The 17,007-nt window shown below is 29.3% G+C and overlaps 2 protein-coding genes across 2 annotated transcripts in view; one reads left to right on the forward strand and one right to left on the reverse strand.

Moving 5' to 3' along the window:
- LOC113386019 overlaps positions 1-9,540 on the forward strand; it is a 22,254-nt gene extending 12,714 nt beyond the window's left edge. The window contains exon 4 of the mRNA XM_026623831.1: positions 9,419-9,540. Coding sequence (XP_026479616.1) covers positions 9,419-9,540 — 122 coding nt within the window. The remainder of the gene's footprint in view (positions 1-9,418) is intronic.
- Positions 9,541-12,123: 2,583 nt separating this feature from the next.
- On the reverse strand, positions 12,124-16,873 carry LOC113384939 (nicastrin). Its single transcript, XM_026622718.1, has 12 exons — positions 16,754-16,873; positions 16,585-16,680; positions 15,557-16,363; positions 15,182-15,289; positions 14,914-15,119; positions 14,232-14,385; positions 13,848-14,098; positions 13,452-13,555; positions 13,243-13,348; positions 13,065-13,167; positions 12,636-12,843; positions 12,124-12,247 (listed from the first exon to the last, which is right to left on the reverse strand). Exons 1-12 carry the CDS (start codon positions 16,806-16,808, stop codon positions 12,229-12,231), a joined length of 2,217 nt encoding a protein of 738 aa, XP_026478503.1. The 5' UTR covers positions 16,809-16,873; the 3' UTR covers positions 12,124-12,228.
- Positions 16,874-17,007: the final 134 nt, after the last annotated feature.

Below are 17,007 nucleotides of genomic sequence, written 5' to 3' on the forward strand. Positions count from 1 at the left end.
TATTTTGTAAAAATCGTTTTTTTTATCAATTTCGTAATATAATTTAATATTTTAGTACGAAAAATGTGTATATAAACTATGATCCGTTGTTTTTTTATTGATATCGCTTATTTTTAGATTTAGGATTTCATTCTACGTACACAAATAAATGTTATCTGATTAAAATAAAAATTAATTTCAAACAAATTTATTTGAAAATTATTTAAAAAAAGTTTTTTCAATTTGCAAGATTATCATTAAGAAAAATACATGAAATATTTTATAGATTTATGTTGAATATTTTAATATTTTGACAACTTAGAGTATTTCTTTTTTTTAAATGCATTCGTCCAAATTGTTAGTGATTGTTAAATTGTTAGTAAGTGGCTTATTATTTATAGCGTTTAAAGTAGATGTAATTTTGTTTGATTGTATCTATATAATATTTATACGGAATTTAACATTATTGTTTAAATAATTTATATATTTTTATATTTTGCAAATTTGCACATCCTGCAGTCGGGATATGTAAAACACGCGATACGACTACGCCTTAACTAGCCCGTTGAAGACAGCAGTTTAGAAATCTTCACTTTAACTCTTTCTTCTTCCTACGGGTCATCTTCAATCGTATGCCCACTAACACATCTTCAGACGACGATAAATAGTCCGCAATGGTACATTATGGGAATAGGTACGCTGCACGAGGTCATTGAAATGAAAATCTTCTACTGCCATAGAAAAGGCAGACTCGCTTAGTCGTGTTCCGTTCTTTTGAGAAGAAACTAATACCTCATTTTCGTTTTTCAGAGAAATATGTGCAAAACTCCTTATTAACTCTTTTTATTTGCATTTTTTTGCAAACTCCATATTAACTCACCGTGGGGTGACATCAAAATCGCCAAAAAAATTGAAAATAAATTGATACTTCAACGTTTCAAAATTTAATGATATCGTATAATTTGAAAAATTATGTGTGTGTACTAAGTAGGGTAGGGCGGGGCTAGTTGAGCAACTTTTTACTTAAACAGATGTAGCTCCTCAATGAAAAGTCTCAATAAATTGCTATACGGCTTAATGGATTTGTTATTTATCGCTTAACAAAAGTGTTAATACTATTTTTTGGCAATAAGTAAAATTTAAAAGCTACAGCTGTTTAAATGCAGAAAGTCAAGTATGCTCAATGTACCCCGTAGGTGGGGCAAGTTGAGCACTAAGAAATTATAATGAATATATATATGATGATGATGATTATATATGATGAAATAAAATTAGTTTTTAATAACCAGTTCTATATTTATAGTCTTTATTGACAGAGAAAACAAAACTTATAGTAATTTTCTTCGAATAATTAACCAAAAGTAGAATCAACAAAACAATATCGTATCTTAGGAATTATTTTACCATTATATTCAGTATTTTTGTTTAAAATCATTATTTCTTTATATTATTACTCATAGACTTAGCTTAAATCTTAAAAATAATAATTAATTTCTGGAAGTTAATGGTAATTGTCTTAGTGACAGAACAAGTTTAGCAACTATGCTCAACTAACCCCAACTCGAAATTTCAAAATAAAAGTGAGTTTATAAAAAAACCGTGAAAATTATACCCAGAATCTCTATGCATATTGAAACTACTATAATTATATGGAAGAATAACATTTACCTGTTTAAAAATAAATAACAATTGACTAAACCAGACGAAAACTCGTGATGAATTACTTTTTTACTTTTTGGTCTCAAAATAAACATAATGCCCGTGAGCCTCACTCATTTGTCCAGCGGCCACTAGCGATCGTGGGATGTTTATTTCTCCCAAACCTCTATCTTTCCGTCATATAATGCCTAAACGGACGGTGAATAGTTTTCGTGATATTTCGATTGCTCAACTTGCCCCGCCCTACCCTATGTATGTGTGGATATAGCATGTTTTTGAAAAGACTGCTGAACCAAATTGGATCTTATAAAAATATTTGATTCGCTAGTTATAATGAAGTTATAATAAGTTATTGTTAATACTCTCAATTTACTCGTATATTACAACGCAGCATCAATTTTTTATCAATCTTTTCTTTTCAGGTATTCGTCTCAGGCTTGTGTATCATCCTAATAATTAAAACAAAAATAAGTTCTGCTGCCGTCAGCGAGTTGAATGAATATTTAACACCACCCGCCGCGCCAAAATATCACCACCAGCACTCCCCTATTCGACAACAGAGAAATCATCAATTTGAACAAAGCCAAAAACCACATTTTAATGGACCCCCTATTAGGCCAGTTCAATTCAGTAAGCCACAAACGCTACCTAAAGGTGAGGAACCCAGTTTCATGCAACGCATCGCGCAATGGTTTTTCCCGGGATCAGAAGACCAAGACTTAACTCCACCAGTAGCGCCTATAGCACACCAACCAGCCAGCCCTTCTCAACACGTGCCTAGATATGCTGCTCAACCGACACAAAACCACCATCAGCAAGCGCCGTCTTATTATCGACATGGGCATTCAGTTCAACACTCACGGAAAGATTGTAATCCGTGTGACAAAGTACCTTGGACTCCGATTTTCAAGCCTCAAACGTCAACCTATAATCAACAAAATCAGCATAGCCAGTATAACCAAAATAACCAACAAAATCATCATACTGAGTACAATCAAAATAATCAACAAAATCAACATAATCAATATAATCAGAACAATCAACAATATCATCAACAAAACTTCCAAACAAATGCTCAATATGCTGCTCCGCCAGCAAAACCAAATCAGCACTATAGTACTCTAAATCAAGGAGGTCAGTTAAAGGTAACTAGTAAAGAATATTTACCTCCCCCTGATGTACTCCCATTGGCAACAAACACTCATCATGCCGTACCATTAGCCGGTAGGCCGATTGCTTTGCCCAATTTGAGCCCAACGGCAATACCGCCATTGTTCAACGCAAAACCGTTCAATCAAGGGTCATCTTCTACATTATATGGAACTCAACATCTAGCAGGTTCGGAAAATTTACCAATACATCATCTTTTGAATCCTCAAGTCGAAGATCCATCATTAAGTACAAACCCGTATGGACCTCCTGTAATTCCTTTCAATAAACCTATGTATGATGATGGTGACATTCAAGTTATCCCAAGCATTCCGGTAGCTGAATTTGTTTCATCAGTTGAATATCCACCAAGTATAGTGCAATCTCCGGTTATAGATATCGATCATGCGCCCGCAAATCTTCCTGGTCTTCCTTTGGAAAATCAAGAGCGAAATCCAATTTCTCAAGAGTACAATGCGCCAGAAAGTAATGTGGTATTACCCAATTTTCATCAAGATAGTCATCCTGCAGCTTCCACTTACAATATAAGCGTTGATAATGATAAACTAGAACATATAGGTAGCGTTCCAAACTATGATAGCTATGGTAACAAGTTAGAAATATATGACGATATTCAAACTAGCACACAGAAGCCATATTTTGTAACAAACGTACCTACGTCAGTAACATCTTTGTCATCTTTGCAAACCGCAAATAACCACGCTTATGAAACAACTGATTTTTCATATAGTACAGTAGGTTATAATCAAGAATTTAATATTGAACAACAAAATATTTATGATAGTTCACAAAGCAATCTCAACCACAATTTTGAAAATCAAAATTTAGAGCCACCAGTACAAAACCATTATGGTGAAAACAGAGGGCATAGAAACACTGATATCGATTCACAGGTGTACAATAACGAAAATAAATCAGGTCCAAAGGACTCTCAAATATTGTATTTAAATATTAATCCTCCACAAAAACCATTCAAAGGTTTTCGTGATATTCATTATAGAGGTAAAACAGTGTTTACTCCAAGCACTTTAGAATATACAACTGATGTGAATTTTGTTTCAACGTCCATGCAACCGCCATCACCAACTGCTCAAATTCCCTGGGAAAATATTTATAACAAACAAGAATCTATAGATCTATTTCCACCACCGCCTCCCCCAAAAGAATTATCTCCAACGAAAAAACCGAAACAAATTCAAATAATAATACCTTACATGGCAAATAGCAAACCCAAACTGTTTATTAATCCTGAACTCAGCGTGATCCAAGGTCGCAAAGTAAACGGACCTGGTAAGCAAAATGTATTTTTATACGGTAACAAATTTCCACCGGCATCTGAAATTGATGAAGACTTTCACGAGCAAGAAGAATCAAAAATTGTTACAGCAACTGCACAGACACAAAAACCAACAACTTTAAAAACTATACCTCTTCCTAAAGTTAGAGATATTTTAAAATTAGCTAATTACACAAAGAAAGAAAAAAATCCAAAAGAGGAGATTAAGTTGCAGAAAAATATAGAAAATCATAAAAATGTTACGATAAGTGATACTCTGCCTCCAAAAGTTTCGAGTATCAAATCAACAAAAAATACTAAATCAAAAAGCAATGATACCAAAGACTATCACGGTGAAATGATTCGTTTGCAAAAGAATATTGACGACTGGACAGAACAAGAATATTCAAAAGAAACGAAAGAGTACAAATCGAGTACTGCATCTCTGAAACCATCTAAGAAAATACCAGAAGAATATTTAACTACAGTTGCCTTAAATGATACTGAAACCACTACTGAATCTATAATACCAACTACGATTTCAAGTAATTTTGATAGTGTTGATAGCGAATTAAAACAAAATATAACTATCATAGGTCACATAAGTAATAGCTTGTTCGAGTCTAGTGTTTCCATCAATACTGACTCCAGTGACGAGAAAAACTCTTGGAAGAAAATAGAATTATCAGTTTCTCCAGTAACGAACGAAAAGGTGTACGTTGTGACGCCTGTGCCATGGTCAAAAAAATCATATAATTGGCCGGAATTGAAACCGTCAGGTTTCGTTTTACCGAAATATATAACTGAAAAACCCAATTTAAGCAGTGATGGTATAAATGCAACCAAAGTCAGCTTGCCAGAATCCGGTGAGTTTACTTTTATATAATCCTAATATAAATATAATAGTCGAAGTATAAAAAAATTGTGTCACTAGGTTATAATTTCTCATTTTTGTTTTAAGTTTAATTGAGTTTTATATTAATTAACATATATTTGCTAGTATATATTGTTTAAATGCAGTTATAATTCAATTTTTATTACTGAATATAATTCATATATAAATATGTAATTCAAATATTGGAAACTGGTCACATCACTTACATTCAGCATATTTTCCATATTCATCTACTAGCATAACGAAGTAGACCATTTTTCCTACAGCTAAGGAAACGTATAATATGGCGTTAATGTGCGATATTTGGTGCAAAAATCACAAATAAAATATTATTTAAACTAATCTTACAGTATGTGGTCTCGATGTATAACATACATCCCGCTTCAAAATTATCCTTCCTATTTTGGGTTTGTCCATCAACAATATTATCGATCATCTTTGATCAACTACCTCAAAATTTCTAATCTCCAAGATGCTGTTTACATGCATGTTTTATTTAAATAGCACTAAGCCACTAAGTGCATTTTCGCATAAATAAAAGTCTTAAAATGAAGAAACCCATTAGTATTATCTTTCCTGAGAAGAATGCGGACTTCAACCTAAAGAGGCACGTATTGCGCATTACATATGTAATCATTTCAAATTTGCTTCAGCTACCATTTATTTCAAATACTTTCAATTTTATGTCTTGTAACTTAACTTCCTGTCGTATTTTACAAAAGTCGGAGTAGATTCTCTTAGATTCTTTATCACATTATCACTTGACTCTTTGGCACTTTCTACTTTACTTCTATTGTTGAAACTCTTTTTCTTAGCTGGGAATATTTTACCGAGAAAAAATTTAACTATGTTACTTATTATAACCTTGCAACGAAATTCTCAGGAACTAGACATTGTCGCAGCAAACAAAGAAACCGATAATTAGACATCCGACTGTGGTTTACAGAAAACTAAAAATTAATTTGTAGTTACACAGGTGTAATGATTAAAAAATAATTTCGAGTAATTTAGGAGTTTGATCTTGTTATGTGATGATTAATTGCGGCAATGCAATTATATACATTTTGGATAAAGGAATTTTAATTAAAATAATATACCTCACTACCTCACATGCATTAACTGCCAATATAGTATGTCAAAATTATGGATAATATAAAAAGTGCATTATCAATCAACGTATTTTTTATGATTGTACTTACAATTAGTGTCTTAGTGCTACTTAGGTAAAACATGCATGTAAACTGCATCTTGAAGATTAGATATTTTGATCAAAGATGATCGATAATATTATGGTTGAGCAAAGCCTATTGGAAGGATTGTTTTCAGGCAGGATGCCCTTTATAAGTAGAGATAACATGCTGCAACAATATATTTAAAGCTTATAAGCTTTAAAAAAAAATTTAGATCATAAAATTTTATTTGTATTTTTTGAATCCAACTTTACTCATTAGTGGCAAACTTATGTAACAGGAAAAATGGCCTACTTGGTTCTACGAGTAGTTTTATGATTGCTACGAATTATGCTATGATTGAGTTATCTAAAACATGTTCTGAATTTTTTTGAAAAGCCTATTTGGAATTTTAATTAGGAGGAACTAAATTTTTGACCAGACCAATATATGAAAATAAGAAGTATTTTGAAAATAATATCAAATATAATAATAAATATAAATACCAATTATAATTAATTCGTCTGAAAAATTAACAAGCATTACAAAATTCGTATGCATCACGTTTAGCCCAATTCATATCTCTTATTCTTATTCCATATTTTTTATAAAATAAATGATTCTGAAAGGAATAAACCAAAAAACAGATATTCATTCGATATTAAAATAATCAGTTCGATAACTAGTTATTAAATATTATTTATTAAATATCATTAGGGGTTGGAATTAATATCTCGCCTTTCAAGCAAATGGTGTATGTAATCGAAGCTATATTAATTACATTTATCATAAACATTAAAATATAAATATGAAAAAAATTAACGATAGGTTTATAAACAGAGCACTTGATTTTGAAATATTAAATAATAATAAAGTCAAAAATATCAAATTAAAGTTTAAATTTGATAAACAATAATTGTATTTACTTTCATTGCAAGACCAAAAAGGAACTAATGAACAACTGCCCATATAGATGAAAGAAGGTTTCACATAAAAAATTCAACTCGATTCCTATAAATGATTTTTCTGGTGAGAGAAAAAATGTATGGATCGGTTCCAACGTTTTCCAAAAAACTTAAATAGATAATGAATTGATTTAACAGCTGGCTCGACAATATTTAAACAATTTAACCATTTCTAAAATTATTGTAAAAGGATAAAATTAACAATAAAATTTTATTCATATGCAGCATTTTTTTTTTAACTATATGAGCCTCGTATTGGTTTTAATAAGTAAAATAAATATACAAATATGTATAGCTGATTGGAACTCGTTTTCGACTATAACCTATATATATCATACGGAAGCTGATATATGGGGAATTAAAATAATTTCTAAATACAATCATAGACGTGAACTTCAACGCCTGGGAACGATTTCAAATCATAATTACTCTTACAACAGATTTCTTGTACGATTTTGATTCAATGCTAATTGAGTTCCCGCGCGTCTGTCGCTCGGATTCACTTTGAGTTTTTCCTAGTCGTTATAAATCCATATCATAAATTTTTAAAATTATTTTATTTATACATATGCGATAAATTGGCGAAAAATTGTGTGACATTTTTTAGGACCTGCGATTTTGATGCAATTATGGTATTGTGGTGGAAATAATCCTTCATCAAGAAAATCATAAAAATTTGAGTTAAAGGCATTTTGCCTTAGGGGACGTCCATTAATCACTTGATCAATTTTTAAAGATTTTTGGAACCCTTCCTCCCCCTTGATGATATTTAAAATTACCCCCTTCCCTGATTAAACATTACGTGTATTAAGCACCTCGAAAAACAGAAATTTTTGGATTTTTTTTTTTAATTTTTAAATTTTATTTTGATTTCAGGTGAAAAATAAATTCATAAGGTATTTTATCTGACTCCCCCCCCTCTTCACGTGATATTTATTGATATTTGATCAAACCTCCCTCTTTTAAGCACCACGTGATTAAAGGACGCACACTTATTGTTAGTTGAACAAACAAAAGGTGTAAACAATTCGGCTTAAACGATAAAATTTGAGATTACGTGTTTAGATAAAATTTACTTTTGTAATTTATCTGTTTAATTCAAAAACACAGATTTTGCTTCCACTTAAACTAGTCAATGTGATTTTAAATTGATATCCTTCAAACAAATTTATAATATCTGTAATCGAATTAATTATTCTGCACAAACAAGCGTTTGATGTGTGTCCAAAAATTGTGGCCTTTTTTCCAAACTTCAATGAGAAAGAATATTTTAAACCAAGAACCTTATCGTCGTGTTAAGTTTCATTAAAATAGCAAAAAAAAATTAAAATTATACTTTCAAGTAATAGGAATAAATGGCAAAGCGGGTTTGTTTCAAAAACTAATCAGTACGATATCCAACTGATATCTTTTGGCGAAAATTTTTGCATTTTTCTATTAACTATAAAAAACGACTAGGCCGATCCTCGTGCAAAACTAAACAACACCAGTCCTTTTCGATTTGCATCAAATCGCTTCTGAATTTTCGAAATCGGTTCAGCAGTTTTTGAGAAAACGTCCATCCAATGTTAATTTGGGTTCACGTACAAAAACATTCATTTACAATTCTGGTCTCAAACGATTTAGAACAACTTAAAACGTCGAGAAAACGAGCAAAAAATATAATAGAATTAGCAAGTTGAATTTTCTGGCGAAAACAAACATCAGAAAGTTCAAAATTTGAAACCTTTTCAATTTCAGCACAAAAAAATGGATAATTCAATATTCAATTCAAGATAAATTGTAATTTGCAAATTATAAATTTTCTTGAATTAAATCTTAAATTCTTCATTTTTTGGTGTGGAATTTTTGGAATTTTTGCTTTATGATTCTCAGGAATTTATCATATGATCGATGTGAGTTGGGATTGTATCCTTAAATACTTATTATCAATAACTAGTTCTAGTTGGTAATTTATACAATCAAGCCCTGAGGAAAACAATGTTTATCAGTGGTTTAATCGAAAATCTATAAGTACTTCGAAATATTTAATTTTTTAACCCTCCGTCGGTCGGAGTGGTCTGGCCAGACTTTTTTCGACTTCAATTTAAAAAAATAATACTTTTGGTAATCCTATCGACTTGAAATTTTTGAATTTATCCTAACATTTCATTAACTGTCGATCAATGAATAAATCAGGACAAAAAATGTGTGATCTGGCCGTTCGAATGTAAATAAATATCCGACCGACGGAGGGTTAAATATTAAACACATAAATTTTCAAAAAAATATATCAATTATAATCTAATTGTCATTTGAATTGCAGTGAATAATCTGGCGGCTACCAGCACAAAGGCTTACGTAGCGGAGGTCCTGCATGCTACGAGCGAGACCCCAAAGTCTCAATTAACAGAAAATGGATCACAAAAAACCAACGATAAAACATAGGAATAATTTTACATTCTTTAGTTAAATTATACTAATATGAAGTAATACAATTTTTCTACAGATACGTTAAAATGCTTATTAACCAGTTAACTGTGATTGACAAATCGTCATGAAGAAGGGGTAGAAGTTTGGCGAGTATACTCGCTATCAGTGGCGGGTCCAGAGGGTGGGTCACGAGGGTCATGACATCCCCTTGAGCTTGTCTTAAGACTTAGATAGAACACTAATTCAGCAATAAAATTACTTCATAATGGTTTAATTTATCCATTTTAGTTTACTCTTCTTTTATCTATGAATTTATCTATTTTGTTACCAAACACATTTTATAACTTCAATATGTATTCAACGGCGGCGTCAAAGAATCCTAAAATTTAAGGATGTTCTAATCGTATTGCGAATATATTTTCTATACATAATTTAATTATGTGACTCCCCGCCTGGCGCCAAAGCTGAATCCGCCATTGCTCGCTATGCATATAAACCTTTGACCATACCCTTTTGAAAAAAAACTAAACATTTTCAAATTTCAATATATTTTGAGGAATAAAATAAATAGTTGCAAAGCGGTTTTGACAGCATGAAACTGCGTGCACAGATCAAAGAAAATGTCGCAGTTAACTGGTTAATTTATTGCATTATTTTTATTAGAATCTTTAACCGTGGATTATTTCTATTAAAAGTTATTAACAACGCCAGTGAATATTTAACATCGAAAATACCAAAATCGAGTGATATAACAAAACGTCAGTCTCTTACCCCTAGACAATATAATAATGCTCTTACCTGCATTTCCATGATGGTCGTGTAAGGTGTCCTGCAATGGGCCGAGCCAACAAAGTATTTTTAGCACGTGTTATCATCAACTCAACTAAAAGATATTATGTTTAATAAAACAGGTTTGGTAGCTAATGATATATTAATGTCACTTCCCAAAAGTAATTTGCACTGCGCCAAAAATGTCCTTCATGTAGCTTCAATTCTTGGTTAAGTGTTAAGGTCCTTCCGTCCTTCCATGTGCCCAAACTGTCACTGACGGATAATGACGATAACTGGCGTCATGCGCAAGCGCAGACATTTTTGATTGGTTTTGATCCCTTTTGGTTCGGACAGAAGAGAAGGACCCTAAATGTAAACATATCTTCTAAATGTGAATGGTCATGTTATTTTAAAAGGTTTTGCGTAAGCGTTATAGAAAACAACCTCGCATAATATCATATTTCGACTTCACCACAACATGGCACAACAAACCATCTGCCACCAACCACCTTGCAGATATTGCATATTTCTTTTTGGCTTTTTAATCAATTGTATATAAAGCACAAATGATTAAAAATACTGATTATTTTTTCACATAACCTGTTGAAATTTAACACAACTATTAGGCTTTTGTCATGAAATTTTAGGACAAATAGAATTCAGAAGTATTTAAGCAACAAAAATTCCAATTAAAGTCTGTGAAGAACATTTCAATACAACTTGGTCATTTTTACATCAAAAGAAGCATTCTTTTGTAATTAATAAACTATTTTACATGGAACAATATTATTATAATATAATGTAATAATGAATTGTTACTTCATTATTCAACATATAGTACAGGCTTTAAAATATTTTTAGCTTTTTCGGCTAAATGCAAATTCGTTTATCCAAAATCATATTATTGTCCTCCTTTTATTAAAATTTTATAACTAACAGAAATTATAAACTTAAAGTTAAGATAAAAATAACTTAAATGTTAAGATAAAATAAGTTTAAATAATTACGATTAAGTTTAGAATATAAATACATCTAAGTCATTTTGTATTGATAATTTAATGAACACTCTTTAACCTTTAACCACATGCAAACGATTATGTAAAGATAAATGGGACAATTAAATGATCCATTTTTGACATAAGGTTCATCTTAATGCAATTTATAACTTAAATATTTAATTTCCCCTATCTTTATATAATTAATAGAACCGAGGAACTTTTTAGTAGACTTTAGTAAATGGAACTCATTATGCCCTTATCATTAATTAATGAGTAATAATCATTTACATCTGTAATCATTAATTAAACTGTAAAAAATCTTGAGCAAAATATTTTAAAAACACACCATTGATTTTATTAATATATATACCTCTATCTATTAACAATAATTTTTATAGTAGGTTATCTCGCTGTTTATGAATGAAGAATTATATCAAATACTGTTAATTGTAATAATTTCATTTAAATACTTATATTGCAACCAAATTAAAATAATTTAATTCACAATAATTTTATATATGTAATGCGTAACCATGCTTATTAGAATGTAATATCATTAAGTTTTGCTTTGTAAATATTCTGCAATATAATAAGTAGTATATTAAGTAATTTTATTTACCTAATAGCAATAATTTAGCATTATTTATTATTAATTTTTAATTTGCATGTAATTCCATAATTGTAGAATCAAAATAAATATATTTTATACCTGAAATATTTTCTTGATAATAATTTTAAAAATTGCCGTTACGTTCTGAAAATATTCTAGTTTCTCACAGATACAGTTTTAAGACAAAACTTTTATTTAGATAAAACTTACATCTGTACATTTTAAGCTTATCATAATATGTAAAGCAAATGAAAGCGATTGTGAATGATGAAAATCTAAGGTAAAAAAGATTAAATTATATCACATTCTTAATTAAACTTAATATCAGCATTGAGTGGGCAACCTGCAATTAAAATAATAAATTCAATAAGATTTTTAGAAAAAATAAATAAAGTTTTATTAAAATTTGAATTCAAGTATATTATATATAGAAAAGAAGAATTGTATAATCAATAATTTTATCATCATTTAAGTGAGATTTTTTGGAAAAAGAAGGAATATGATTTTTGGAACATAATGTATGTTCTAATTTGCTTTTAATATTAATAGAGTGAAAAGAATGGTAATTAATGTGTATACCTAAAGATAATTACATCAAAATTATATGTGATGATTTTTAGAATTAAGAAAACGATAATTTCATTTAATTCATGATCACAAGAGTACATTAAAGGAAATAAATAAATGAAGCTTGTTGTGAATGTATTAAAATGTATTTTAAATGAACTTACCCATGTTCTGTGATTTGTCCATTGAAAAGAATGTCAGACCGGCTGTTAACTAACCACACTATGAAAAATGAAACTAATAATACAAAAACACCTATTCCTAAAGTAAATGTTTCATGAATCACTGATGGTCGTAAAAACATTCTGGCTGTGATGTCACGCCATGTTGACTCAGTCCATGTAGAATATTTTCCGGAAGACCAATCATAATCTAAAAAATATAAATTTTCTTATAATTTAATTAAAATATTTACTACATATTGTAAATTAAAAAAGTATATAAATACTCTTTCCAAATAAATAAAAATTGGTGAGAGACTAAGAATGAAAACAGATTAAATAATAATTGATAATTAACAAAATTAAAGTTGATAAAATAATTAAAAGGCAACACTTAGATTTATATCAATTTTTATTTTAAAGAATTTTTACCTTCATCCAGAAAAGCAGGACTTACTGCCTCACTGTAATTAGCATGTGTTTGAACACATAAACCTAAACCATTAAATCCTGCTACCCACGAATAAGGTAGGAACTGAAAAATAATAATTTTATTATTATATATTACGTATAGCAATATGCAGAAATACTAAACATAATATATTATTACATCACAGTCTTCTTCAGTTCTATTGGAACTGCTTCCAGTTAGAAATGCTAAAACTCTAGCTGTCCAGATTGTTGCATCATTAATATACCCCGCAACACCAACATACCTACAAAAGTAATGGTATTGTTAAATATACATTTCTTTGTATTACAATAAAAATGTATAAAACAATTTTATTGATATATAGTGATAAAATAATATTGAAATACCTATAGGGAGGTGTTGGAGAAACATTATTTTTATTTGGTGGAGAAACAGCTCTAAATGCTATGCAGTCGGCACTTTCTAAATAGCAGTGTAATAGTTCATCAATCTGCAATTAAAAACAAGTTATTCAAAATATTGCCTTTGAATGTAAAAGGTTATGATGTAGTCTACAAATTCTAGCAAATATGCCCAAATCATCTTAAAACTTTAAAAATAATAAAAGAAAGGGAGTTGAAAATAAAATAATACATTGAAACAAATATATGAACTAGATGTAAGTGAATGAAAGTTTTTAAGAACTGATAAAAACTTCGGAAAGTTAACAATCACTCCTTCAATATAATTTTTCAGATAAAACAAAATTTAAAAAAATATGAAATATGTATAAACAAACTCACCAAATATGGATTTGTTCCAAGTTCACCAGTTAATGACATATTGGTAATTTCTTGATAAAGAGCCATTCCTAAAGTGGTTGATATATTTCTTACCAGAATCTGAACAGAGTCTGGGTTGAAATCACCAAAATTACTTAAATTCATGAGTTTGCTAAGATCATCTGCAGCCTCAGATGCATTTATGTATTGATATTTAATATTTGAAGCACTGTCATATACAGAATGATAGTAAGGATTTACAAATTTATCATCTGTGGGACAAAGATTATTATTAGAAATTAATAATATATAATATTAATTCATGGCAATACATTTTATATATTTGTGCAACAAATTGAAATTCTCCAAAAACTGAAAAATTTAAATTTCAATAACTATACTCACCAAAATCTGTAAGCACCATTGCAGGTGCTTTAATATTATCATTTGAATAGAATGTTCTAATGGAACTTGGAGGAAGTCGTTGGGATGAATGAAATGTTATACCAAACTTATTTTTTTCAGAATAAGTTTTCATATTTTGCAGAAAATTGTCAATCTAGAGGGAAAATAAAGTTCAAATTGATAAAATGCTGATTTTATTATATAAAATATTTTACTATGTAAAAATTTCGATTCCAGATACATTTTTCAAAATTTGAATCCATTTGTATTCCAATATCTAATTTAACCATTTTTTAAATTAAAAATGGGTAAATTTAATTTCTTACAATTCTACTAATTGTAAGAAAATCTTGCTTCTTTACCATATCGAGTTCTTTTTTTAAATCTTGCAAATTCCTAATTGTTTTAAATTTTCTAAATCAAAATTTATCATGAATAAATGTTTAAATGTAAATTTTTATATTAAATTGATTTATGAAATAATTATATTTTACATCTCACTATTTGAAATTTATATGGATATATGAATCAATACAAAAATTTGATATGATTACACAAATTCAAAAAAATATTAAATAGATCAAAAAATCCCTATCCATTTTGTAAATGTTATTATTATTCTTCAAATGTGACTATATTTATATACAAATAATAAATATGTAAATAATGCTATATAGATTACCTTTGGATTATTTTGTGCATAATGGGAAGAAAGGTAATTAGGTTTCCCACCTAATGAGCCGATTTCTATTATCATGTCAAAATCCTCAAACACTATATTATCTTGTTTCGGTGGGAATGATCCTTTTTCAATATCATAAAGTAACCTTTGCGAACCAATGTAGTCATATGACTCACCATTTAACAATAAATAAAATATGTTTTTATCTAGAAAAAATGATTAGATGAATGTTGAAGTAAATAATATGAAAATAACTTTTGTATTTTACCATATGACTTCTTTATATTATTTCTAACAAGTAAATAATTGAGCATGTTTGCAGTACTTAAAAGTGTAACAAATGACAACAACGAATCCATTGCTCCCGGAGCGATACCTATAAAAATGTAAAAATTAAATATGAATGTTCTTGCTATTGAAATATTTATCATATATATTGAATATAATGTACTAGTGCTTTTGAAATATATCAGATTTTGTATTTTACAGCAAAATTGGCTATAGTTTTAATCAAGAATATATAAAATGCAATAAAATTATTAATAACATGTGAGATTTCAGCATAGCAATAACATTAATAATGTGATAAGAAATAAAAAATGGAAATATAAATTATGGAATAATAAAAAAGAATGAAACATACCATCAAACATGGAAGTAGTGTCAATTCTAGCCATAAGCAAAATTAATTTTTCTCTTTCTTCTGTTTTTGTCAATGATTTTTGAATCTTCTTCTCTGTAAACTTATCTACAACTGAATTATCATCTGTGTAATGTTTCATTCCATTCAATTCTGTCTTATATTCAAAAACTGTGTTGTTCGATGCATTTAATGAATCATCAATATTATTGTCAGATGAATTAACATAAGGTCTAGGAAATAATGTTGCAAATATATTTTTATCTCCTAATGGATCACAGAATTTGACAGGACTTAAATTCTTAGATAATTCAGAACGTCTATGACAAACTTTCGAATTGGCAGCAGCTGCCATGAATGAAGACAATTCTACACTACATAAACTTCTTTGAAATTGTTTTTCAATATCAAAATTATTGAATTTTTCAAAACATTTATATAACAAGTTAATTTGCTCTTCGTCACTAATAAAAAGTATAGGAAATGGAAAGTCTTGATGCATAAGATTACTTCCATATTGATTCCAGCTTTTAAGGGGATCACTTGCATCACAATATTCATCATGTTTTCCAATGAATTGATTAGGGCATTTTGATTCAGTACTAAATGCATTTAATGATTCAGTGTTGTTTGTTACTATGACTGCAGTAACACGTGCGCTTTCTTTTAATTGCATCATATTATGATCATTAAAAAAAATTGGTGGCATTAAAACTGCATAAGGTGGAGATGTACCCGAATTTAAAACAAATTCAAAGTCACTCTCTGAATGTATTGCATGAAGAGCTCCTACAGATCCCTGACGGGCAGCTGAAATATTAGAAGACTAGTAAATTATATTTAAAAGTTAGAGTACTCATTGATATTTATATCAAAATAAATGTGTGCCTTAGTAATTATACTAGAGTACTGATCAAGACTGAAAAGTTAATGTGGGTAAAACGAATCATATTATTATGATACAGGAATTAATTCCAGAAGCAGTCTGGAAATAATCTAAATTTTAAGGCAACGGGACCCTGAGAACTTACATGTGCAACCTGTCTGATGAGTAGCATTTAAACGCCTAATGCAGCTAGCTCCTGTTATAGGAACATACATTTTATCTCGCGTTCTTTCTCCATGACCTAAAATAATAATATAACTTATTATTCCGGTTATTAACATAACCACAATTCGAAAATTAATATCTTAACTTACAAAAATAAATAAAACTTATAACTAAAATTATAAATACATAAATATTGTTAATCATTTTATACAATGCATGAAAGTTGTTTTAATAATTCTAATATAAATTGACGTGCAAAGTGACATTTGTGTTATTAGTCATTTTTATCTGTCTTTCTTTCACTTTGAAACAACTCTTAACTTAGCTGATTTTATCTTAATGCACAATGTGTCCAACAACAGAAAAATAAAATTGAGTAGAAAATTTAAAAATTTGAATTTTT

This window comes from Ctenocephalides felis, unplaced genomic scaffold, assembly GCF_003426905.1.
Source record: "Ctenocephalides felis isolate EL2017-DRISC unplaced genomic scaffold, ASM342690v1 CF-g0.4_SCAFFOLD_03571, whole genome shotgun sequence".
NCBI classification, from domain to species: Eukaryota; Metazoa; Arthropoda; class Insecta; order Siphonaptera; family Pulicidae; genus Ctenocephalides; species Ctenocephalides felis.

Coding starts and splice junctions, on each gene's coding strand:
- LOC113384939 (XM_026622718.1), bottom strand. CDS start 16,808: ATGATTAACAATATTTATGTATTTATAATTTTAGTTATAAGTTTTATT. Junction 16,681..16,753: donor TATAAGTTTTATTTATTTTT/GTAAGTTAAGAT, acceptor TTATTATTTTAG/GTCATGGAGAAAGAACGCGA. Junction 15,290..15,556: donor CACTACTTCCATGTTTGATG/GTATGTTTCATT, acceptor ACATTTTTATAG/GTATCGCTCCGGGAGCAATG.